This window comes from Triturus cristatus, chromosome 12 (assembly GCF_964204655.1).
Source record: "Triturus cristatus chromosome 12, aTriCri1.1, whole genome shotgun sequence".
NCBI classification, from domain to species: Eukaryota; Metazoa; Chordata; class Amphibia; order Caudata; family Salamandridae; genus Triturus; species Triturus cristatus.
In genome coordinates, this window is record NC_140595.1 from 739,145,828 (window position 1) to 739,171,680 (window position 25,853).

Here is a 25,853-nt window from a genome sequence, read left to right on the forward strand (position 1 = left end):
GAGAGGGAGAAATAGTAAGCAAGGACGCGCGTCAGCTCGACGTGCAGTACTCTTCAGTTTTAGTGAGCAGCCTGCTTTGCGCATGTGCGGCAGCCATTTTGCCCATTTCTAAAACGCTGTTGGGCTTCAATGAGCGCACGAGCAGAGTTTTAATGCTCTGAGACTTTTATGGCTTGCTACTGGCTCCCGGTGATGCCCCGTCCTAACGCTGCTGTTTGGGGCTGTATAATTAAGCATAGGTTTAGCCTAGAGTGGTGATTAGCAAGATTCCTTCCACTTTCAAACTTTAAAACTTGTTCACTGTTGGTGATACCTTAACTGGCTTGCTTGGGGTTGCTCCACTACCCCTGAACTTGGTAACCTTACACATATTGTAAACCTGGTCTGTAATTTAACCCCTTGTGGGAGACAGGCTATCCTCCAGTGGTGCATTACCACTCTATTGTGTGACATTATTTCGGATTTCTACTAGGAGGAGGAATACTATGAAAAGGAGCCCTCAGGCTCCATGGAGCAGGACCTCGTTGAGGCACTGGACGCAGGAGTGCAGCACTCTGTGAATAAGGCCCTGGTGAGGGCCATAGAGCCATTGAAGCGCCATTTATGCACCTATGCCCAGCAGCAGGTCTGGCTCCCTAGCTCGGGCAGTCGTCCCAGAACCGGTGGGAAGGGGACCAGGAACCCCCATGCAGCGAACTTCACCAAGCTAGTCAAGGCGATGGATAATGATCAGTACTATGGTACCCCCAATAAAAAGGCAACTATCACCGAGATACCTCAGGAGGATGACGATGATACCTCCTCGGACCACGCGACCGAACAAGAGGAAGGTGGCTAGACCCTCAAAGAAATCGAAGAAGGAGCGTCATGTAGAGACACCTTCCTTACTTTCGAGCTGGCGAAAATAGTACACCCCAATTCCACGGCCTGGCTTCCGTCTCAAGAAGTGGTCGACTACGTCCAATCCCACCTTCGGCAGGCCTTTGACAAAGATGGGAGGGCACGGTTAAGGTAAGAGTGCCCTAGGCCTGACCTGGCAGGCAAGTGGCGGAGACGCCGGAAGTCGATCCTTCAATGCTCACTTATCTTAACAAATACTCCAAGGACCCTAAAGAGGGCATAGAACAGGCATGGAGTTCATGCCAAGACAAGGTTTTGGACATGACTGGTCCCCTGACCAAGATTCTAGAGTTAGGTTTTTGAGCCAAGGAGTCTGCAATGGCTATTGATCCAGAGGAATTGATTGGTTTGGCGCAGAGGGCTGTCTGCCAACTAGGTAATGCGAACTGCACAATGTCTAGCAAGCGGCATCGCTCCATATTTCTCAAACTAGACTCTGAACTGGCGGAACTCTCTTTCTCTGAATCCGATCCTCTAGCCCAGGACCTCCTCTTCGGACAGCTTTTCCTTAAAGAACTAACTAAGTTTGTCGCCACCTTTAGTGAGTTGGATAAGGCTCTCTCAAACAAGCTATCCAGCCAGTTTTTGGCAGGGCCGGACGATACCGAGGGCAGTTGTTCGGCCGGGGGTATAATCAAGGCGCCCCGCGTGCGCAGTACCACCAACAACCTGGGGGTTACCAAGACCCCAATTACAATAACTCCTCCTTCTACCCGACCCGGCGTGCCAAAAGCAGATTCCGGAAGGGCAGATACGGAGGAAATCAGGGCGGACAACAGGAGTCTGGAAATTCAGGTGAGACTAATTTCTTGTACGGAGGTAATGTTGGGGGGGAAGGATACAGTTTTTTTCTGCACACTTGGCACATGATCTCGCAGGATGCATGGGTCTTACAGACGGTGCAGGGGTACATACTAGAACTTTTCAACGCCCCCAGTCAGGAATTTCCCCCCTCCCCAGATGCATTGTTCCCAACAAGATCAATAATTTCTCTCCGAAGAGATAGATTCTCTTCTCAGGAAAGGGGCCTTAGTGGTCTCAGATCCTCACCCGAGGCTTTATCAGCAGCATCTTCCTAGTCGAGAAGAAGGGGGGGGGTCTGGATCCAGGGTAGTTTTAAATCTAAAGGACTTCAATGGGTGGGTAGTAGATCGGCACTTCAAGATGGAGAGTATCCATCTTCTGCGCGACCTCCTTCAGAAAGGGGACTGGATGGTCCGTCTGGAACTGAAAGATGCGTATCTGTCTGTTCCCATCTAGGCACCTCATCTGTGTTTTCTTCAGTTCCACTGGCAGGTAGTGTGTTATAAATAAAGAGTCCTTCCCTTCGAAACTCCTTCGTCCCAGAGTGAAATCATTGAGAGCATGGGGAGTTCGTCTGATTATATATCTGGACAACATCATCCTCATGGCTCGTTGTACTCTATTGGGGATGACCCACCTCGAATGGGTGATCAACCTATTACAGAGTCTCAGATTTATTGTAAATCCTCAGAAATCGATTTTAATCCTGGCTCAATCGATCGAGTTTTTGGGTTTTCTGATCGACTCTTGGAGTTGTCAACTCCTCCTGCCAGCTCAGAAGATCAGGTCCATCAAGCGAGTTGAGGTTGATTTTGCAAAAGCAGACTGTGTCATTGAGATCTGTAGTCCGGGTCGTCGGGCTGCTAGCCTCCTCAATTCAGGCGATCTTCCCGGGTCCCCTTCACTATTGTGCGCTCCAGCTGCTCAAGATTCCACATCTCCAGAAAGGCCTTGGGTACGTAGAACAGATTCCTCTACCCGAGGAGGCGAGGTTGGAGATGTTGTAGTGGTTGAACCACATGGAGGCCTGGAACGGCACAGCCCTCTTCGGATCTACACCAGATGCAGTGATAGAAACCGATGCCAGCCGGTGGGGTTGGGGAGCCCGTTGCAGCCAGATTTTCACAGGAGGCCATTGGTCGCAGTAGGAACTTTCATTGCATATCAATTGCCTGGAACTCCTGGCAGGCTCCTTTGCAATCCACTGTCTTCCACCACGAAAGACTGTTGTATCCTGCTTTGTATGGACAACGTGTCAGTGGTGTGCTACGTGAACAAGTTAGGGAGAACGAGGTACCGAATTCTAGCGGAGATTGCCAAGGACTTTTGCCACTTTTCAATCAATCAATCAATCATTGACACTTATAAAGCGCGCTACATACCCGTAGGGTCTCAAGGCGCTGGGGGGGGGGGGGGTGCCGCTACTGCTCGAACAGCCAGGTCTTCAGCTTCTTCCTGAAGGAGAGGTGGTCTTGGGTCAGGCGCAGGTCGGTCGGGAGGGAGTTCCAGGTCTTGGCGGCCAGGTAGGAGAAGGACCTTCCTCCTGTAGTCGCTCTTCGGATGCGGGGGACGGTGGCGAGGGCGTGGTTGGCTGATCGGAGGTGGCGTTTGGGAGCGTAGAAGTTGACTCGGCTGTTGAGGTAGCTCGGGCCTTGGTCGTGTAGGGCTTTGTGTGCGTGGGTGAGGAGGCGGAAGGTGATTCTTTTGTTGACGGGGAGCCAGTGAAGGTCTTTCAGATGTCCGGAGATGTGACTGGTTCGTGGGATGTCGAGGATGAGTCTGGCTGAGGCGTTCTGGATCCGCTGGAGTCTCTTCTGGAGCTTGGCGGTGGAACCGGCGTAGAGGGCGTTGCCGTAGTCCAGTCGGCTGGTGACGAGGGCCTGGGTGACGGTCTTCCTGGTCTCGGTGGGGATCCACCAGAAGATCTTCCGTAGCATGCGAAGGATGTTGAAGCACGCCGAGGAGACGTTGTTGACTTGCCTGGTCATGGAGAGGGAGGAGTCCAGGATGACGCCCAGGTTTCGTGCATGGTCTGTCGGTTTGGGTGCGGTGCCCAGGGCGGGAGGCCACCAGGAGTCGTCCCAGGCGGAGGGTGAGGAGCCCAGGATGAGGACCTCCGTCTTGTCCGAGTTCAGTTTCAGGCGGCTGGTCGTCATCCACTCGGCTACCTCTTTCATCCCTTCGTGCAGGTTGGCTCTGGCGGCGGCGGGGTCGTTGGTCAGGGAGAGGATCAGCTGGGTGTCGTCGGCGTAGGAGATTATGCTGAGGTTGTGTTTGCGTACGATGGCCGCGAGGGGGCTCATGTAGACGTTGAAGAGGGTGGGGCTCAGAGATGATCCTTGGGGGACGCCGCAGATGACTCCATGTCTCCAAAATAGAATTTCGGTGGTGGTGGAATACCTCCCGGGATGCAACAATGAAGTAGCCGATTGGCACTCCCGGCACCTACGGGACTTCAGCGAATGGGGACTCCATTCCCAGGTTTTCCAGTCGCTGAACAGTCTGCGGGATCCTTGCCAGATAGACCTGTTTGCATCATGCCTCAACAGACAGCTTCCAGCTTTACAGCTGGCGTCCGGAGGCTCTTGCCACGGATGCTTTTCTGCAAGATTGGCCGACATCTCTGTGCTATGCCTTCCCTCCGTTCATAATGATTACCAGAGTTCTGGCACAAACCCGTTGTCATCAGTCAGAGTTGATACTGATCACCCCACTCTGGAGAGTGCAGGCATGATTCCCAGTATTTCTGGAGATGCTTTGTGCGGTGCCGATCCTTCTCCCACAGCGGTGGAATCTTTTGCTGGACCCTCTGAAAGCCCCTCATCCATTTATAGAATATGGGCAACTTCCTCTGGTAGCCTGGCGGAAGATCCCAGGCCTTTCAAGAGATGCTGACAGATTTATTTGCGAAGCATGGTCAGCTAACACTCACAAGCGATCCTCATCTGCTTGGAAACGATGGTGTAGTTGGTGTTCTCAACAGGAAATCGATCCCACTAAGGCACATGACTCTTTGATTGTGAACATTCTAGCTTCCATCGTGTCTTCGGGCTTATCCTATAGAACTGTAAACAATTTCCGGTCAGCCATCTCAGCAGTCACGTGTCAGTAGATGGCAAACCGGTTGGGGAGCAAACTGCTCAGGGGTATCCGGATGGTCAAACTCCTTTGTCCCAAGTACTCGAAATTATAAGATGTGTCTTCTGTCCTGAGATTCTTGGAAGCCTGGCCTTCCAATAAGTATCTGTCAAGAAAACAGCTATCTTCTAAATTGACCATGCTACTTTGCCTGGTGTCATGCAAGAGAGTTTCAGATGTCTGCGCTTTAGATCTAGCGGGACGTAGGTTTTCCCCAGAAGGGGTGACTTTTGAGATTACAAAGCGGACTAAGTGTAATACTTCTTTGATATTTTATCCAGCTTTCCCTAACAATCCTAAGATGTGTGTTGTGCAGTGTTTAAAAGACTACGAGGTGAGTACTGCTGACTTTCGGGCAGACATGAAAGGTCAATTGTTAATTGCGCTGCAAAAATCTTTTCGCCCAGTGACCCCAGCCACCTTGTCAAGATGGGTGCGCTGGCTCATGAGCGAAGCGGGTATTGATGTTTCAAAATGTGAGGCCCATTCAGCTCGAGGGGCTATGGCGTCTAAGGCTTTCTCAGTAGGGGTCAGCCTCTCGGACATTGTGCATGCAGCTGATTGGTCAACAGAGACCACGTTTAAATCCTTTTACTATAAGCCTATTGTTGATGTGGCATCTGTGCTGGTGGCTAAGCTTTAAACAAGCATAATCAGAGCCTCCGGTCCTGACAGAATTAAAAATTTGCAAACATTTGTGACAAGAATTTTCAATTCTATTTAGGACACGGAGGCAAGGATTATCCCACCCAAACAATATGTATTTGCATTGTAAATTGTATTGTATGGTTGTTTAAGTATTTTAATACTGCATACATATTCTTGTTTTCTCCCTTCTCCTTTATTGGTGAGATATCAGAGATGTAGAACGGTGCTATGGTTTATCCTTTATATTTTCAAGTGCTGATAACAAGTAGAGCCTGATGGTCTACATGGATGGAAAGTTTTGTGTTCCCATGGAGGATATTGCGACTCGTTGGTTCAGGAACCAGTTCTGGGATAAAGAGCCCCATTGGGCTGCAAGTTGTTTCTTCCAGAGTAGGCCCTTCTGGATTAAGGATGGTTCTTCAGGATCAAGTTATTTTTGATGGCCTTAACTGTTGGATGGTTTGTTAAAGAAAGAGGACACGGTTACTGTGACTGGAGCTTATATAGGGGACACTCTATGGTTGGTAATGTGACCTGTAAGGTACTCATGGGTATTGTAGTGTTTTGGTTACTTTTTCTTTTATTGGCTGCTGAGAAATTTTAGTAAAGAAATGAGAAGCATAATCCTCTCCTCCGTGTCCTTAATAGAATTGAAAATTCTTGTAACGAATGTTTGCAAATTTTTAATTGTGCATGCACCAGCCAAATAAACAAATTGCGATGCAGACTGGATAAAGAAAGTCCTGCTTTTTAAATGTTGCCATAAGCAAATGTTGCAATGTTTATGGATGAAGAATCACCTGGATGCCTTGTCATGTCATGCTGTGTACATTTATGAACACTTTGCTACTAGACCACAACAAGCATTATGCCTGAGTAAACTAAGGCACTTGCATTACAGAACAGGCCTTACTTCAACATGCACAGCACTTGTTATTGACGTCTACAGAGTAGCACAATTTCTTGCAAAAAAGACTGAAGTGATAACATTGGGAAAGTTGTTTTGTCTTTTCTTAGGTCATGCAAGTTTCATGTGTCATTCAAAAAGCAGTGCATTGTGGATGGGTTGCATAACTATGTTTTCAGGATCATAACTATTAGGTAACGAGGTTTCACTTTATTTGTGAATACTGCAGGGCTACCAAACGTGAACGGACTAAATTCACTAAAAAGTAAATGGTCTATCCCCATACGAGATGGGATTTACATGAGAACAACATCAATTGGATGTCTAGGAAGAAGGAAAACAAGGTTTCTCGAATCTGTGCCTTAATAGATGTTGGAATCAGCCCTGAAGAAGTCTCTTCATGGGATGAAATGTGTTGGCTACAGTGGACAGAAGTTTTTAAAAAGAATAAAAATAAAGAAAGAACTTTCTAAAAACAATTTCAATGAGTTGATAAATGATGTGATGTGTTTATTGGCATTCCACTAATCTGACAAGGATCATAAACCATGTTTAATAATGTTATTATATCCTGGGTGCTGAGTCATATGTGTTTCTGTTACATCATAATGCCATCCTTATGCTCTATGAAAAAGGTTAACAAATGATGCAGGTGATCATAAATTGTAGCACGAAAAAATAATCAAACAAAAAGACAGTGACATACTAAATACAAAACAGTTTAAGAGCATTGCTTCCGTTCAAAGTCCATAGTATTGTTATTTTTGCTCTAGACAAATGGATTCCTTAAAACATCTTTGTCGCTGTATGTGCTGACGAAGTTTCCACCCTCACATGATTTTCAGGGTCATTATCAGGATAAGGGATGAAACTTAGCACAATGAGAGTCTGTCACTTAGCCTTCAAAAGAGGGTAATCAATATAGAAGCAGGGGAATTTAAACCTATAATGGAGAGCGGGAGGTCAGCAATAGCCATCAAAAGTCTGGGGAAACTAATTAGGCCGTCAGGCAACTTGCTTGCGGTAAGGAGAAAATCCAGCAACTGAGCAGAGGACACTGGGATAAAGCTGTGGCTTTTAAACCAGGTTTCACTCTCGAGGTACCATGGACACAGGTTGCTGCAATTTTCTAAGCGTGGCTGGGCTAAATGGATGATTTTGTCGCACTACAAGAACGCAGTTTTATTCTGATGTCCTCCCTCGATCCCAGTCGGGATGGGATCGGTAAAGTTGTCAGGGTCGAAAAATCATTGACACATACAGCCACAAAGACGTTTTAAGAAATCCATGAGACCTACTGCAAAAAGAATTGAATGGTATGGACTTTATAATTAAAGCAATGCTCTAAATGTGTTTTGAATGTAATCTGTTACATCTTCAGTTTTATCACTTTTTGGGGCTACAATTTTGGGTCATCTTTTACAGTGAGAATGCATATATCGGTTAGAGGTCTATTTTTTTGTCTCAGCTATATATAATTATATTATACAAAATTGCAAATTTTGATTTCTTATCGGGTCAGAAGTTTTTTTTTTCTTTTTCATTAAATAGTTTAGGGTGGTTTTACTTCCAGTATTTTTGTTTTATTATCTCACTTGAATGTGGAAAGTTAACTTTCTTTTTTTTTATTTCAAAGTATTTTATTGAATTTTTCATACAGGTACATTCGCTTTACTGTTACAGGGTACTAGTGATGCTTTGGCTGATGTTGTCACGTTTACAGGTAGGTGATATACATGTTCAACTGTACCCCATTCCAATGTCTTGTTAGAAGATTAAGGACAGCTGAAAGAAAAGGAAATAGTAGAGAAGGGAGAGAGAAGATAGCTACAAGAAGACTACTTTTGTAGCGGTCTATTCTGGGCTTGTATCTTTTTGTTTTGTGGGTAGTGTTCCCCCCCCACCCCCACGTGATCTCACGGGGGTTCGTAGGGGTCCAGATACTCGTCCAACAGTTTCCACTTCCCCCTAGTAGCTGTCCTCCAGGGTGAGTTTTGCAGTGCGATGCTGTCAGCGCCCCTGAGGTGTGTCACCCAATTGAACCAGCCCTTGAAAGATGTCTTTGCTGTATCCTTCAAGTTGGACAAGACCATTTTCACTGCCGAGGTCAAAAGGAGGTCTAGCAGGTCCCTGTCGTGTTGTGACTCAAGTGCTGTGGTCATGAAACAAAGTTGGACACTGTTGTCTTACATATACCAGTACCCAAGTCCAACCTTGGTCTAAAGGTAACTCCTGTGGTTTTCAAACCTGTTATGCTCTACTCATGTTCAACACAAATAACACCACTGGAGACATCACATAAACATTAACAGTGTACAATTGCGTTATATTTCCCGAACGTCATTTTGTGTAGTACTATGTGGTCTTCCTGACGTTCAAAGTTTTCTACTTTCCGACTCTCAAATGTAGTTTCCAAACTCTTAAACTTAAATGTGCAGTAAATATTTCCCCCTAAAAAACGAAGTGATATTCTCCCACTAATATTCTATTTTCAAAATATATAAATTGTAGCTTTCAAATAAGAATTGCATTAAGAATTTTGTACGCGAATGCATACATGACTTTTCATAGTGGGTATTTTAACACTCACGATGGAAAGCTACTTCAGATTACACTTGCACGCCATATTTCGAAAATGTAGAGTGCAATATTAAAAGCGTCGCAAAAATACAAACTTTCAGCAGAAGTTCATACGCATATAACTTTGTGACCTTACGTATTGCTCATAATTTTAAAAAACAAAAAACCTGCACACCTGTGGTGTTCTGTGCTTGGAGCATGTTCTCCAACTGTATCTATCCATGGGACCAGACAATAATCTCCTTGGCGTGTTCCAGTCTGGCTTTATTCAAAATTGCAGCACTGAAACAGCCCTGCTGCGAGTGATCGATGATGCGCTGCATATACTCGATTCGGGGGAATCATGCCTTCTGATTCTTCTTGACCTATCTGCAGCCTTTGACACTGTTAATCACAACACCCTCCTTAACACTATTCAACAGAGAATGGGCGTGGAAGGCACAGTGCTTAAATGGTTTGCCTCATACCTCTCGGACAGATCCCAAATGATCAAGATTGCGAACAGTCTCTCGTCTCCACTGGTGATTGGTCAAGGCGTCCCTCAAGGTTCCATCCTTGCACCCACTCTGTTTAATCTCTATCTGGAACCATTAGGGAACCTTCTAAGCAAATCTGGAATCCTTTACCATCTCTAGGCAGATGACACCCAAATCTACCTCAATGTGTCTTCCTCTCAAGATCTCTCACTACTCAACTCTACTTTCAACTCTATTCACAACTGGATGTTAGTTCACCAACTCATTCTCAATCCCTCCAAAACTGAATTCCTCCTCCTATCTACCTCTCTCTCCCCGCCTCCTGTTCAATCCTGGATGGATCAGCTGAATTTACTCAACAGTAAACCCATCATTTTCGACTGCGCTAAATCCCTAGGTGTCCTACTTGACAAAAGACTCAACCTAATCTCACACATCAACTCCATTGCCAAGAACGCACGTTATCAGCTGCGTCTTCTGTGGGGGATTCGTCGGCTCTTCCCGGAGAAAGACCTAAAAACCTTGGTCCAATCACTAGTTCTCTCTAGACTGGATTATTGTAACTCTCTTTTGACTGGCCTTCCCAAATCTCACCTCTCCCCCCTTAAATCCGTCCTCCATTCAGCAGCTAGCCTCATTTCAGGATCCAAACGAAGTGACCACATCACTCCTATCCTGTCTTCTCTCCGATGGCTTCCCATCGAGGCTAGAGCTATTTACAAAACGGCTTGCATCACCCACAAAGCCTTGTACTCTTCCTCCCCTCGCTATCTGGCGAATAAGCTGAAATTATCCAGAGGCTTGAGACCTTCTCGGAATGCGGAAAAGTTCTTGCTTGAGCCCCCCTCCTTCAAAAGGGAAAAATTGATGGCTCAATCGTTATCAGGTAATGCGGTGAGAATCTGGAACTCGCTTCCTCCTTTGCTCCGTGCCACCACTTCCATCCGGATCTTCAAAGCAGACCTCAAATCTCTTCTATTCCAAAGACACTTTCAGAACTAATTCCTTCATTCTCAGACCCCGCCAGGAAGTTCGTTAGTCATTGTAAATTTGTTATATTTATTTATTTTTTGTACATTCCTTGCTTGCTGTGTTTGATATTGTGCTCATCTTGCCTGCTGTGTTTGATTCTGTGTCCTGCTGTTTTTTTACGTTCTAACTTGTAACATTTCTCTCATGTAACATAACTGGTTCTATTGTACAGCGCTCTGACACCTTCGGGTAAAGTCCACGCTTTATAAAAATGCATAAATAAATAAATTAGCCGGTGGCTCACCTTCACACCTGTTGGGCAACCTCTCCTCCTCCTCTTCTTTGTCGCCTTGGCTCCGATACCAGAGCAGACAAAGCAGGGCCAGCACCAACGTCCACTCCCCCTTCATTATGCCCCTGTGTTTCCCTTGACAGACTCGCCCCCTCCAGGAGACACAGAAAAGGTTGCCACCTAGGCAGGTTCCTTTAACAAATTCAGGACACGCGCAGAGGAAGAGATTTATCCGCATGCGCATTACAGCCGGCTGGCGACTGTAGAAGGCATGACTACAAAACGTGTAGGCATAGACGAAATACTTCAAATATGGGCTGTGGCAATGTTTTTCAAAATGAGATGTCCATCTTGAAAAGGCATCGTGGTGACATAAACGGTCGGTTAAGATAAAAACAAACGTCTCATACGCCATTCTGAAATAAAACCTTCTCTAGCCAAGAAGGATAGAATGCCGCCTACAGTGATTCTACCTAAGAACAATTTGCGCCAAACTACTTAAAAATGTGATCGATTTTGTAGAACATTCAGGAAATCTACAGTAATGCATACTGCAATTTCCTTTTACAATATGAGTAGTTTGTTCGTAAAAACAGATAAAAAACGGAAGTTGTACACTGGTCATATACGTCTGCGAGTTTAACAGCCCTATCAAGCCCTAAGAGAGCTGTTACCGGTACGTCAATTCAACGTAGTAAGCATTCTTCATTTCGTCGCGTGATCTGTGTTATTACGCGTACGCCATTGGTTGATTCCAGATTACAACAGGCACAATTCAGAGACGTCACAGTAATGTTTACATGCCAATCCCATCTGCTTTCCACCGCCCCCTTGACAGGTCCTAGCAGCTACATTGAGGTATCATATCTACTGGTCGCATCGCGGGTATCGGAAGAATGGGATGAGCAGGTGAGCAGAGTTAGACTGAAGGAGCCAAGCTCAGCTGGCGCCGTAGAAGAGACTTCCTGGAGCATAACAGAATCTTTGCAGGATCTGTACATATGGAGCTTCCGGGATTGTGGGCAGCGGGCCAAACTGCAAGATGGCGGCGACACGGGAGCGCGAACCCGAGTGTAGGAGACGGCAGTGAGCGGGCAACTGTTGGGGTGAGAGGACCTGGCGAAGGACAGTCTATGGGAAGGGAAGGGTGGCAAGCGTAGGAGCTGGGCAGATACATCTTCGTACACTTGGGGACAACATATACAACTAAGTGGTACATTAAAGGGGAAATGTATTTTTACTGTGAAATCTGTGATATAAGAAGGTGTAATAAACGGGTGATGGCATCACCAGGTATGTTTAGATGCATACCATTTAATGGGGGTCGGGGGGGGCGGGATACGATCATAGCATTGATCAGAGTAGTCCTCCGTGCACTTTTCCAGTCCTCTATTAGGAGCTGTACCTTTCGTTATTGTTCATGGATAATAGCGGTATTTTACGATTACCGGAGCATGGCACGTTCTTGCACTTCCTATCCTGCTCGCCTGCATTAACGTTGTGTGTGTGCAGTCCCTCCCCTCTACTCCGCTGTTCAATAATTCTGTTGATGTAGGCAACGGTCCATCCTATATATTAAAGACGCTGAATACCAATACTCCTCTTAAGAATTGCATTCCCCTTAAGACTGTCCTCTGAGTCCCTTTTCATCATGTATAGAGAGAATTCCCGCCCCTGTACATACTCATCCACAGACTACAATGCAAGAACCACTTGTGCAGGCTCCAGATTAACCCTACTCGGAAGATCTACATATTCTTTATAAAATATGCATTGAAGTCTGGTCTGCTCAGCTGAACATGACGTTCAGTTCACGATCCTTAGTTACTGCAGATTATTCTGCATATGTCATTTTTGCCCCCCCCTTTTTTTTGCAAACGAAGTGTAAGGGGGTTTATAATTTAAACAAGCGATTCTCTGCTAGACCAGCGTAGTACACTAGCAGACACTGTTATTTCTAGGTGGTTAATTTTAATTAGATCTAACGGATGAAACCCAAGTAAAATATAGGTGTGTGAACCCCGGCTTTCTTAAACGAGTGTAAACGTGAGACCCCCCCCCCCCCCGAACCCTTGAATAAGGCCTAACAAAACCGGCTAGTTGTTGCACAGTGTTTCCGTATGTGGTCATAAAGAGCAATAAAGGCTTAGAGCTTTTTGAATGCTAATTGTGCAGGAGTATCTTCCTTGAATGGGATAGAACCCCATAGTGCAATAATATAATTGAGGCTAGTGCGTTATTATAACTTTCAAGCAAATATGTGCCTGTACACTTTTTAAATGCAGAAGCGACAGCCTACATTCCGGTTAGAAAAGTGGCAGTACCTGTATAGATACCATATTTGATGGCGTGATTTGGTTGGCTACCTTACATCTTAGGGAATCTTGTTCGATCTTGGATTTGGCACTTTGAACAAACATCGTGTTGTTGACAAATCGCCTTATTTCATTGTGTCTTAATTTGTAAATATATGTAATTATGGCTTATTAAGGGTTTTGTGTCTGGTACTGGTCCAACTCTATGTGCATTATACCACTCCCCACGTCTATTTCTGTAATTTTGTTTCAGTAGGACCCTCCGCTCCTCCCCACACACACTTTTTATTTATTTTAATTTAATTTTTAAAGTTTTATATAGCACTAGCTTGACCTGTAGGTATCAGAGCGCTTTGCATACATACTGTAAAGAAAAACAGACAGAAATTGCATTACATAGTAGGCAGGCAGTAAGGGAGCAAAATCAGGGATAGAAAAAATACAGCATGGAAGATAAGGTGGTTAACAGTCCGGTCACAAACTATCCTTGAATGTTAAGAGAGAGGAGTAAACTCGGATATTGAAGTCTAGGTTAGTTGACGTTGGTCAGGAAAGTATTTGTTAAGGAGATGAATTTTCAGGTCCCTTTTGAAACGGGAGAAGGAGGGGTTGCATCTGAAAACTCTAGGGAGATCATTCCACATCCTGGGAGAGTTGCCAGATGTGAGACCGGCCTCGTGGCGTGGGCCCTCCCGACCAGCAAGTCACACTACAAACACGCCGAACCTCGTGGGCACGGCCTTCCGGCCTCCGTGGACCAACATCCCGAGGGCCGACCAGATCCCCAACACGCATGCCCGGCCGAGGGAGAACGAACCCCCCCCCCCAAACCAGACCGAGAGGCGCCGACTCTGTCACACCTCTGGTCTCTTCCCGAGGGAGGTTTCGATCGCCCACCAGGCCCCCGGTGAGCGGGCGCCTCTCCTGCTGGGCGTCTGGAGTCCCTCCCGGACACATCTGAACAGATCAAGGGGCTGAGCGACAGGAAACCCCGACACACCGCCCCCCAGGCACGAGACCCCTCTCCGCGAGGACTCCGGACTTCAAAGAGGAGGGGGAGTATAACAAGGGGTGCTGAAGGGACGAGAGGCAGAGAAGACCTGGACTGACGAGAGCCTGCTGACCTGGTCGCGGCTCGATCGCTCACCGAACAGAAGAACGCTATCCGAACTCTGAAGCCACCTGAGCCCTGCTGACGCCGTCGCGGCTCCCCGAACTCTGAACCATCTAAGCCCTGCTGACGCCGTCGCGGCTCCTCGAATTCTGAGCCCTGCTGACGCCGTCGCGGCTCCCCGAACTCTGAACCATCTGAGCCCTGCTGACGCCGTCACGGCTCCTCGAATTCGGAACCATCTGAGCCCTGCTGACGCCGTCGCGGCTCCCTGAACTACGACTCCCCGGTGCCTGCTGAGTGACTCGCGGCTACTCCTCCCAGAGAATCGGCAGAGATTGCCGAGAGAAGCAACATCCCCTCAGCTCGAGGATTGAGAGCTGTGCGCCGGATACCTCGCAGAGACACTGATTGTAAGACTGTCCCGCTACCCCTTTTCCCATCATCACAAGATCGCTGCCGCTTGTGGCATTAATTCTGCACCTGCCTGCCGGATCATAAAGATCCCTGACAACAACTGATAAAAGCTTATTGCCTTATAACGACCTACTGTGTGGTGTCCCTCTATCCGAAGAGAGAGTAAGCGCGTGCGATCCTAGGTGCGAGACCCTTCCAGGAAGGGCCTCCCTGCTCTTGCTCGGCCTAATTCTGGGAAAGGTGGGCCTCAGGGTGGTCAGGAACCCATTCCGCAGCCTCCCCGGGGAACGCCTTTCAACATTTGGTGGCAGGCGACGGGATCCGAGCCAACACCTAGAGATCGTGCAGTAGACGGCTTACGCACCACCAAGAAGAATGGAAGGAGAAACTTCCCTAGGTGCCGCAGGCACCAACCCAAGCACGGCATTTCAAAAGGACCAGTTAGAATCGTATACGCACCGAGAACTGAAACAATTTTGCAAAGACTTTGGAATCGCTACCACCGGACTAAGCACGAAAGAGGACTTCCAGGGGGCATTAAAAACCTGGATCGAGGCGGGAACTCCCTGGACACAAACAGAAGGAGAGCACCCCAACGAACCACGAAGCAGCCCGGGGAGGAACGGCGCCCCCGAGGGGGGCCTATCCCCGGAGGAACTAGCGGACCGAGAAAGAGGTCGCAACCACGAACTGGAACTAGCAAAACTAAAAATCGAAGGAGAGATAAAACTGGCTGAGAAAAAACTGGCAGTAGAACAGTTACGCCTACACGGAGAACTAGAGGAAAAGAAACGACAGAGAGAACACGAAGAAAAGAAACTCCAACTAGAGCACGAACGTAGCCTAAAAGAAATCGAGCTCAAGGCCAAGAGGGCGGAGGCCCGACCCTCAGAAACCCAACCCATCTCCTCCACCGTGGAACCAAAGGTCCACATCCCCAAAGATGTGGTGAAAGAATACTATACGAACGACGACATTCAGCAATGGTTCAAGGCCTACGAAGTCGCCATGACCTCTCACCGAGTCCCGCAGAAAGACTGGGGGGCTGGGCTGTGGGGCCGGTTCCTGAGTGAGGGGAGAGATACCCTGCTGGACCTGCCCTCCACGGTGATGAACTCCTACATTCACATGAAAGAGGCTCTAGTAGCCAGATATGGGCTCACCCCTGAAATGTACCGGCAACGGTTTAGAGACTGCAAAAAGATACCCGGTACCACGTGGGTGGAGTACGTGAACTTTTACAGCCGGGCCTTGGATGGATGGATCAAGGGCAGCAAGGTCTCCACCTTCGAGGAGCTGTTCGACCTAATCGCATGGGAACACTTGGCCGCTAATTGCTTCGTAGAGCTGCGCCAGCACCTCCTGGACAGCAAACTCACAGACCCTCGGAAACTGGCCGTCGAGGCTGACCGGTGGGTGAACACCCGGACCTCCCGGGGCCCCGTGGGAGACTACGGTCGCCACAATCAGGGACCCCCCCCCGCCAGAGGGGCGGAGGGAACCAAGGCCAGCAAAGGGAGCTCCCGGGGGGATCCCCGCTCAGCCCTCCCAGAGGACAATCTCCGCCCTTCCCAGCTCCGCCTCCGGCCAGCACCGGGCCACCAGGGAGGCCGGGACCCCGAGGGAGAATCACATGTTTCCGCTGCCAGCAGACCGGACTCTATGCCAGTGACCCTCAGTGTCCCCTGTACCAGCGGACCGCCACCACAACCCCGCCGGCTCGACAGATGGCCTCTGTAGCCCTGGGGGAAGAGATGGAAGACTCCGAAGAATGGGAACCAGCCGCCATGGCCTTGGTCTCCCTAGGGGACCGGGAGATGGTCCCCGGAACGCCCCTGCCCGCCAACACGAAAAAGTACCGACAGCAGGTGACGGTCAACGGTCACCGCATCGAGGGGCTCCGGGACACGGCGGCGAGTGTCACGGCGGTCCATTGTCACCTGATTTCCGAGGATCAGATCCTGCCTGACGCCTTTTGCCCCGTCATCTCATCAGACAATTCCGAGAGCCTCTGCCGGATGGCCCTAGTCCCCTTTGAATGGGGGGGGAGTCACCGGCAAGTTAAAAGTAGCGGTCCGAACCTCCCAGCCCGTGGACTGCCTCCTGGGCAACGACCTGGAGAACTCCCCGTGGGGACAAGTGGAACGAAGGGCCCACCTCGAGATGATGGGCCTACCCGAGTGGGTATGCGCCACCACGCGCTCGATGACTCTCCGGGCGCCTTCCTCCGAGGGGGGAGAGGCCATGCCCCTGAACACCGCCACCATCCCCGAGAGCCAGGATACACCACCAGAGGCCAACGACCCCCTTCTGGACGAACCAACCGCTCCCGGCGAAGAATCCGGGCCTTCCGACCCCGAAACCCTGACCAAACTCGGGGACTTGCCAGAACTGGCCCCGTGGCCCTGCGAAGGGGGCCCCTCCCGTGAAGAGTTCTGCCAAGAACAATCCACCTGCCCGTCCCTCATTGGACCCCGACAACAGGCTGAGGCCCAAGCAGCAGGCGACCGGACTGGCACCCACTGGGTATACTGGGAGAACGGACTGCTGTACAGTGAACAGAAGTCGGCCGAGTTGGGATCGGCCCGAGTACTAGTAGTACCCCAACGCTTCCGAAGTCTTCTCCTGGGCCTGGCCCATGATGTACCCCTGGCCGGACACTTAGGCCAAGATAAGACCTACCAGCGACTCGTCACCCACTTCTATTGGCCTAAGATGCGAGCAAATGTGGAGGCCCACTGCAAGTCCTGCCCCACGTGCCAGGCCAGCGGAAAGAGTGGGGGCAAGCGCAAGGCTCCGCTCCAACCCTTCCCCGTCGTCTGTACCCCTTTTGAGCGGGTAGGAATCGACATTGTCGGACCACTGGACCCTAAGACCGCCCAGGGCCACCGGTTCATCCTCGTCCTGGTGGACCATGACACCCGTTACCCCGAAGCCATCCCTCTCCGCACCGTAACGGCCCCCGTGGTGGGCCGGGCCTTGATGGGGATCTTCTCCCGCATGGGGTTCCCCCGCGAAGTCGTGAGTGACCGGGGTACGAACTTTATCTCCCGATATATGAAGTCCCTCTGGCAGCAGTGCGAAGTATCGTACAAATTCACCACCCCCAAGGAAACGGCCTAGTCGAGCGCTTTAACAAGACACTGAAAGGGATGATCATGGGCCTCGAGGAACCCCTACGCCGGAGGTGGGACGTCCTCCTCCCATGTCTCCTGTTCGCCTACCGGGAGGTTCCCCAAAAATCCCTGGGATTCAGCCCATTCGAACTGTTATATGGACAACCCGTCCGAGGACCCCAGAGCCTGCTCAAGGAGGGGTGGGAAGCAACCCCCCGGGGGACCCCTCCAGACGTGTTCCGATACCTCTTGGCGCTCCGCAACCAGACCCGGAAATTCAGGGAACTCGCAGAAGCAAACCTCGAGGCCAGTCAAGAAGAGATGAAGCGCTGGTATGACCAGAATGCTACGCTGGTCGAGTTTCAGCCAGGCCAACAAGTCTGGGTCATGGTCCCGGTGAGACCCTGCGCTCTCCAAGATAAATGGACTGGGCCCTTCAAGGTGATCGAGCGGAAGAGCCAAGTCACCTATCTCATCGATGTGCAGTCCCCGCGGAACCCCCTCCGGGTTCTCCATGTGAACCGCCTCAAGCCCCACTTTGTGCGGACAGAATTAAGTCTACTACTGGCCACCGACGATGGGGCCGAAGAAGACACCGAGCCCCTCCCAGACCCCCTGGGGGCGAAGGAAACCGATGGATCCGTGGAGGGAGTGAGACTGTCGACCGCCCTCACAGCCCAACAGACCGACGACTGCCGACAGCTACTAGGGCAGTTCGCGGATCTCTTCTCCCTGACCCCCGGGGTCACCAGCTGGTGTGTCCACGACGTGGACACCGGAGACAGCCCGCCAGTGAGACATCGGGCCTACCGGGTCCCTGATCGGGTCCGGACCTGCATCCAGACCGAGGTGGCAAAGATGTTAGACCTTGGGGTGATTGAACCCTCCAACAGCCCCTGGGCCAGCCCGGTAGTCCTGGTTCCGAAAGCGACTACCCCGGGTGTTGCCCCCGAGTTGAGATTCTGCGTGGACTACCGAGGCCTCAATGCGGTCACCCGAGCAGACGCTCACCCTATCCCCCGTGCCGACTAACTCATTGACCGCCTTGGGGCCACCTGCTACCTCAGCACCTTCGACCTGACCAGTGGGTACTGGCAGATTGCCCTCACCGAGGGAGCCAAGGAGCGCTCCGCCTTCTCCACCCCGGATGGGCACTACCGCTTTAGGGTGATGCCGTTCGGAATGAAAAATGCCCCGGCCACCTTCCAGCGGCTGGTGAACAGGGTCCTGGCCGGACTAGAGGGGTTCAGTGCAGCATACCTTGACGACATAGCAGTCTTCAGCTCCCAATGGACCGAGCACCTCCAGCACCTCCGTCAAGTCCTGCTGGCTCTCCGCCGGGCCGGCCTCACCATCAAAGCTAGTAAATGTCAAATTGGGCACGGCTCCGTAACTTATCTGGGGCACCAGGTGGGGAGTGGGCAGGTCGCCCCCCTCCAGCCGAAGATCGACGCCATCTTGTCCTGGGAACCCCCTACAACCCAAACGGAAGTCCGAGCCTTCCTGGGCCTCACCGGCTACTACCGAAGATTCATTAAAAACTATGGCAGCATCGCAGGCCCTCTCACAGAACTAACCTCCAAAAAACACCCCAAGAAAATACACTGGACTCCCACCTGCCAGAAGGCGTTTGACACCCTAAAGGCCGCAATGTGCGCGGCTCCAGTACTCAAAGCGCCCGACTACGCCCAGGAGTTTGTGGTCCAGACGGACGCCTCAGAACACGGCATCGGGGCAGTCCTCTCACAATACGACGACAAAGGCATAGATCAGCCCATAGCCTTCATCAGCCGAAGGTTACTGCCCCGGGAACAGCGGTGGAGCACAATTGAACGAGAGACGTTCGCCGTAGTCTGGGCTCTCAAAAAGCTACGGCCCTACCTGTTCGGACCACACTTCCGAGTGCAAACAGATCATCGACCCCTGCGGTGGTTGATGCAGATGCGAGGGGAAAACCCCAAGCTGCTACACTGGTCCATCTCTCTCCAGGGGATGGATTTCACTGTGGAACATCGCCCCGGGACTGACCACGCCAACGCTGACGGCCTGTCCCGATTCTTCCGCTTCAGCGAGGAGAACTCCCAAGTGGATGGGTACTTCTCCCCGCCTTTCAGCTGGGGGGGGCACGTGTGAGACCGGCCTCGTGGCGTGGGCCCTCCCGACCAGCAAGTCACACTACAAACACGCCGAACCTCGTGGGCACGGCCTTCAGGCCTCCGTGGACCAACATCCAGAGGGCCGACCAGATCCCCAACACGCATGCCCGGCCGAGGGAGAACGAAACCCCCCCCCCCCCCAAACCAGACCGAGAGGCGCCGACTCTGTCACACCTCTGGTCTCTTCCCGAGGGAGGTTTCGATCGGCCACCAGGCCCCCGGTGAGCGGGCGCCTCTCCTGCTGGGCGTCTGGAGTCCCTCCCGGACACATCTGAACAGATCAAGGGGCTGAGCGACAGGAAACCCCGACACACCGCCCCCCAGGCACGAGACCCCTCTCCGCGAGGACTCCGGACTTCAAAGAGGAGGGGGGAGTATAACAAGGGGTGCTGAAGGGACGAGAGGCAGAGAAGACCTGGACTGACGAGAGCCTGCTGACCTGGTCGCGGCTCGATCGCTCACCGAACAGAAGAACGCTATCCGAACTCTGAAGCCACCTGAGCCCTGCTGACGCCGTCGCGGCTCCCCGAACTCTGAACCATCTGAGCCCTGCTGACGCCGTCGCGGCTCCTCGAATTCTGAACCATCTGATCCCTGCTGACGCCGTCGCGGCTCCCCGAACTCTGAACCATCTGAGCCCTGCTGACGCCGTCGCGGCTCCTCGAATTCTGAACCATCTGAGCCCTGCTGACGCCGTCGCGGCTCCCTGAACTACGACTCCCCGGTGCCTGCTGAGTGACTTGCGGCCCGCTCCTCCCAGAGAATCGGCAGAGATTGCCGAGAGAAGCAACATCCCCTCAGCTCGAGGATTGAGAGCTGTGCGCCGGATACCTCACAGAGACACTGATTGTAAGACTGTCCCGCTACCCCTTTTCCCGTCATCACAAGATCGCTGCCGCTTGTGGCATTAATTCTGCACCTGCCTGCCGGATCATAAAGATCCCTGACAACAACTGATAAAAGCTTATTGCCTTATAACGACCTACTGTGTGGTGTCCCTCTATCCGAAGAGAGAGTAAGCGCAGCGCGTGCGATCCTAGGTGCGAGACCCTTCCAGGAAGGGCCTCCCTGCTCTTGCTCGGCCTAATTCTGGGAAAGGTGGGCCTCAGGGTGGTCAGGAACCCATTCCGCAGCCTCCCCGGGGAACGCCTTCCAACACCAGAGAATGGTCGGTATTGTGTGGTTTTCTTTTTCAGTTTCGGAGGAATAAGAAGGAGTGAGTTGGAGCTTCTCAGCGTTCTGGATTGACCTGCTCTTACCAGTTTGTTGTTCAGGTAGTTAGGGGCCGGAGAGTGAAGGGTTTTGTGTGTGATGCAGGCCAGTTTGTAAATACACCTCCCTTCCATGGGAAGGCAGTTGAGAGCTGGAGTGATGTGATCAAATCTTTTTACTCCAGATAAGAGTCGAGCAGCCATGTTCAACACTGCCCTTAGAGGGGTTAGGTGAGTTTTTGGATTCCCTGTTAGGATGGCGTTCCCATAGTCGATTTTAGAGAGAACTAGGGATTGGACTACAGTCTTGAGGTCATCATGGGGAAGAAACGGTTTCAATTTTTTGAGGTGTTTTAGAGAGAAAAGAGCACTTTTTGCAGAGTTTTTGATGTGAGCCTCCAAAGATAAGTTCTTGTCAAGGGTGATGCCTAGAGACTTAACTGAGTCGGATTGGACGATGGGGCAGTTTAGGGCGACCAGATTCCTGAGCCACTCTTGGATTGGACGATGGTTGCTTTTTGGAGAGAATAGAATTAGTTCTGTTTTATCTGGGTTGAGCTTTAAGTAGTTAGCGTTGAACCAAGTTTGGATCTCGGTTAGAGTGGCATTGAGGTGTTGGATGTCGCTGGGAGACTTGATTTTGAAATAGATTTGGGTGTCATTAGCGTAAAGTTGGTAATTCACTCCAGCTTTCTTCATGATGATTGTGAGGGGCTCCATGAAAAGATTGAAGAGGGCCGGGGAGAGGATCGAGCCTTGTGGGACTCCAAGTGTGACTTTTGTTGGCTTCGAGAGACAGGAGTTGATTTTAATTTGTTGCAAGCGGTGTTGAAGGAGGGAGGTGAACCATTTTACTACTTTCTTCTGTGCACACCACCTCTTGTTTGAGATGTCCTCTTGTAATAACATGTATACTGTAATGTGCTCTGTTGCTTTTTGGTTTATGTGAAATATATTCAAATAAGTTCAAATAAAATGGGTGTCTTCTTAGAAGACAATCTAGCACCAAAATGCAGGTCTTTAACTCTGGGATTAGTGCTTTGATGGTTGTGTTTTTATCTACCCACTTGGTGGATTTATAGGAGTGGTCCAACTTAGTGGTGCCACAATTAAGGTAGACCTGTTTTGCCAAAATGCAGATCTGTATTTAACGTTTTACTACCTCTTTACTTTGTTTTCAATAATATTTACTTTCTTTATAGAAATGATGCCATTATAAGAGTTTAGCACAACTGTCACACTCCGTTGGGGGCCACAGGACAGACAGGGGCTTCTGAACCCCAACGATTGTGGTTTAGGTCATTAGACCCTTTTTTTCCTGTGAACTTCCTTATGACTTGGCAAAGTAAATGTATTTCAGCCCTTGACTCTCAGGGTGTTTCGAGGAAGCAGCCACAGGTTTCCCAGGGAGATAGGGTTGGATGCACAAGCTCAGAACTAACTAAACCACCAACAGATAATATAATCTATGTGTAGATCTTTGTAGGAGGTTGCAGGAATCTCTAAAGTTCATGATAAATAACCCATTTATGTAGATGTACGTTTGCAATTCATATTTGTTGTCTCGTAGTACTATTGGAATCAAATGATGTCATCTAGTAGTCCAAGTGTAGAAAAGGTAAGTTGCTTTATTAAGATGTTATGATCAAAGGTGTAATGAAGAGCCCCACTAGGAGCAGCCCTCCTGCTGCTCAGCCCATCCTCCAACTGACTCACTCTTCCAACATTCCAATGCATCACCACACACCAACATTCCAGACCACAGTCACACAGGCTGAGCAGCCTATACAACACATCTCCTTTCTTTACAGGAAAAAGAAAACATTGCTAAAACCCCCATGCATCTCACAAATACATAGAAGAAAGGAGACTCCTTCATGGAAATATAAGATGCACAGACATGTAACACTTTAAATAAAACTATAATAAAAACAGTGCATGAAAACACAGCTCAATGAAATATGAAAATGGTTGGTTACTAGTCATGCAAACAAAGCAGAATACTGACAGAAGGATTGTTGCTACTCCATGAATATGTTACACATTAAAAACAACAAAAATGTCATCATACTAAATGCAATCTGATACATGCAAAGAATGGAGAAAGTACATGCAATATAAAACAGAATGGAGAAAGTACATGCATGCAACCTATAAATATAATGTAAGTAACTTAGGAAATGTATAAAGCACCACATAACCCATTACTTCCCTACACAAGAAACACTCGATCACACACATCTTCACACATCTTCTCCCTGTCCACCATACAAAAAAACACCCAGATCATTTACTCTACCGCACCCCATCTCAACTACCTGGCCCACAAACCACACGCATACCAGCTGACCAGGCTGGCATGAAATGAAGCCAGACAAAAGTACATATCAAATAGGTGCAGCAGAGAACATAAAGAGTTGACAAATTAAATGACAACATCATAAACAGGCAAAACGGGTGACTTAAACAACGCGCAGTCATCCCACACAGCACATGAGTGTGGTAGACAACAACACAACTGCAAGAGTGGGTGGTATTAATGCACCATCCCAGAAACTCCACAGTTGGTGGTATTACAGCACCATCCCACAACCACATGTGTGGTAGACAACAACAACAACCGCAACAGTGGGTGGTATTAATGCACCATCCCACAAACTCCACAGTGGGTGGTATTAATGCAGTTTATATATACACCAGGAGACTTTTGTTTGCAAGACAAGGAAAGGATCAACCAAGACTTTGTACTTGAGCAGATTTTGGACAGTGCATATTTTAGTCAGTGCATTCTAAGTGATCTCCCTATGGTGTGGTGCTGACAATTGTTTGTGTGTTCTAGAAGTTGTAATGCAAGTGTGCAAAACACATTCTTCACTGGTATGCTAGTGCTTGCGTTGGGAGAGTGTGACTGGATAGTGTTTAAGTGCCTGTTAGTATGCAGACATGATGTTTGGGTTGTTCATTTTAAATGGGTACTTCTACCATTATATGTTATGATGGTGTGTAGTGGGATGACTGTTTGGGAGCATGTCTCCCAGGATGTGGGATGGTGCAGTGATACCACCCTCTGTGGTTGTGGTATTGTCTACCACACCCATGTGGTTGTGGGATGGTGCAGTAATACCACCCACTGTGGAGTCTGTGGGATCATGCAGTGATACCACCCACTGTTGCAGTTGTGTTGTTGTCTACCACACTGATGTGGTTGTGGGATGGTGCAGTTATACCACTCACTGTGGAGTTTGTGGGACGGTGCAGTAATACCACCCAATGTTGAGTTTGTGGTATCACTTTTTGAAGTTACGCTTGTGATAATTTTAAGTTGTCATTCAGATTTACCAAGTGGTGGTGGTGCTTGGTTTTCTGTGATTGTGAGAGTTTCCCCTTTTGCGCTTATATGGGGTGGTCCCTAATGCTCCGTTGGTGGTTGGTTCTTTGCGTGTTGCCTTTCATGTCGGCCTGGCCAGCTGGGATGTTTGGCGGCATTCAGGAAGCGGTAGAGGAGCTGCGGTATGGTAGTGTTGTGTAGTGTAAAGGGTACATATGTTTGAGGTGTTTGTGTTATCTTTTGAGAGTATGATTATAGGGGTAGGTTGATATGTACCTTCTCTCTATTTATATTGACAATTTGCTGTCACACTCTCAATAAGTCTTTGTATTTTGCTGTCACACTCTCAACAAGTCTTTGTATTTTGCTGTCACACTCTCAACAAGTCTTTGTATGTATTTTAATGTAATCTTATTTAGGATTTTGATGTAGTTTTATTTCTTCTTTCCTTTATTTTCTACAATCCGTATGCATGGTCCTCTGCGCTTAATATCTGACGTGCATGCTTCATTACAGTTTATTGCGCCGTGTACCATCTCTACTCTAATGTTTGTGATTCGTTGCTTTCTTTGTTCTGTAGTAGGTGCCAATGTTACTACAGTTTGTGTAAAGAAGGGAGATGTGTTATACCTGCTGCTCTGCCACTATGACTGTGGTTGTGGAATGTTGTGGTGTGGGGATGCTGTGTGGAATGTTGGTGAGAGAGTCAGTTGGAGGATGGGCTGAGCAGCAGGAAGGCTGCTCCTGGTGGGGCTCTTGACGATAACATCTATCCTAATTATTCAACCTACATACTCTACATGGACTACGAGGCATCCTTATTACAACAAGTACCTTTAATAATAATATATTGCGTCCATTTTATTGTTTTCAGAAACTTTACCACATCCAAAACCATGGCATACTTGTATTTCACTTTTACTGGCAACACTTAGCCCAGGGCTTTTTTCCTGAAAAATCAGTGCCTTCTCTCCTGATGGTAAGGTTATTTCTGGCCATGTGGGCGTCGCTCATTTAATTAGTAGCAGTCATATTTAAATACATGAAACGTGAACTATTGTGTGTGACTGGCCCATCATGTTAATAAATAGTAACAAGTATTGTTTAAGCATCTATTTAACACACATGGCAGTGCATGAAAGTAACTTAATGAATATTTTTCATAGGGTCTTGAGATAAATGCCCATATTGGCCTGACAGGTGGAATCATTTAGCTTGGGTTCTACAGCTACTGCATTTTCAGAATAGTTATGATTTTCCTGCACGTACCAGATAGCCTACTATCTGCCACATAACTTGCATATTTCAACCCAAAAAATGTTTCCTACTCAAACTGATCTGAAGTTACTGAAAAATTTACTGCACAGTGCAAACCCTCTGCAGAGGTCACCTTTATGTTCTCAATTTCAATGCTGATATCTTTGTTCCGGGATTAAACTGGCACGAATGAAGTTTACCCCAAACATCATTAATGGTATTTAA

The 25,853-nt window shown here is 49.0% G+C and overlaps 2 protein-coding genes across 7 annotated transcripts in view; one reads left to right on the forward strand and one right to left on the reverse strand.

The window, feature by feature from the left end:
* The window catches only part of CNPY4 (canopy FGF signaling regulator 4), a 37,974-nt gene extending 26,998 nt beyond the window's left edge, over nucleotides 1-10,976 (reverse strand). Inside the window, exon 1 of the mRNA XM_085638626.1 lies at nucleotides 10,730-10,976. Within this exon, the coding sequence (XP_085494752.1) occupies nucleotides 10,730-10,961 (232 nt within the window). The 5' untranslated portion in view covers nucleotides 10,962-10,976. The remainder of the gene's footprint in view (nucleotides 1-10,729) is intronic.
* TAF6 (TATA-box binding protein associated factor 6) overlaps nucleotides 1,202-25,853 on the forward strand; it is a 122,217-nt gene continuing 97,565 nt past the window's right edge. For 2 of the 6 annotated variants that reach the window (XM_085638621.1, XM_085638624.1), the window contains exon 1: nucleotides 11,487-11,626. The gene's annotated coding sequence lies outside the window, so the exon portion shown is untranslated. Of the gene's footprint in view, nucleotides 1,696-8,062; nucleotides 8,121-11,486; nucleotides 11,824-25,853 lie in introns of those variants that run through there. The other 4 variants (XM_085638622.1, XM_085638625.1, XM_085638623.1 and 1 more) reach the window with 4 other exon arrangements.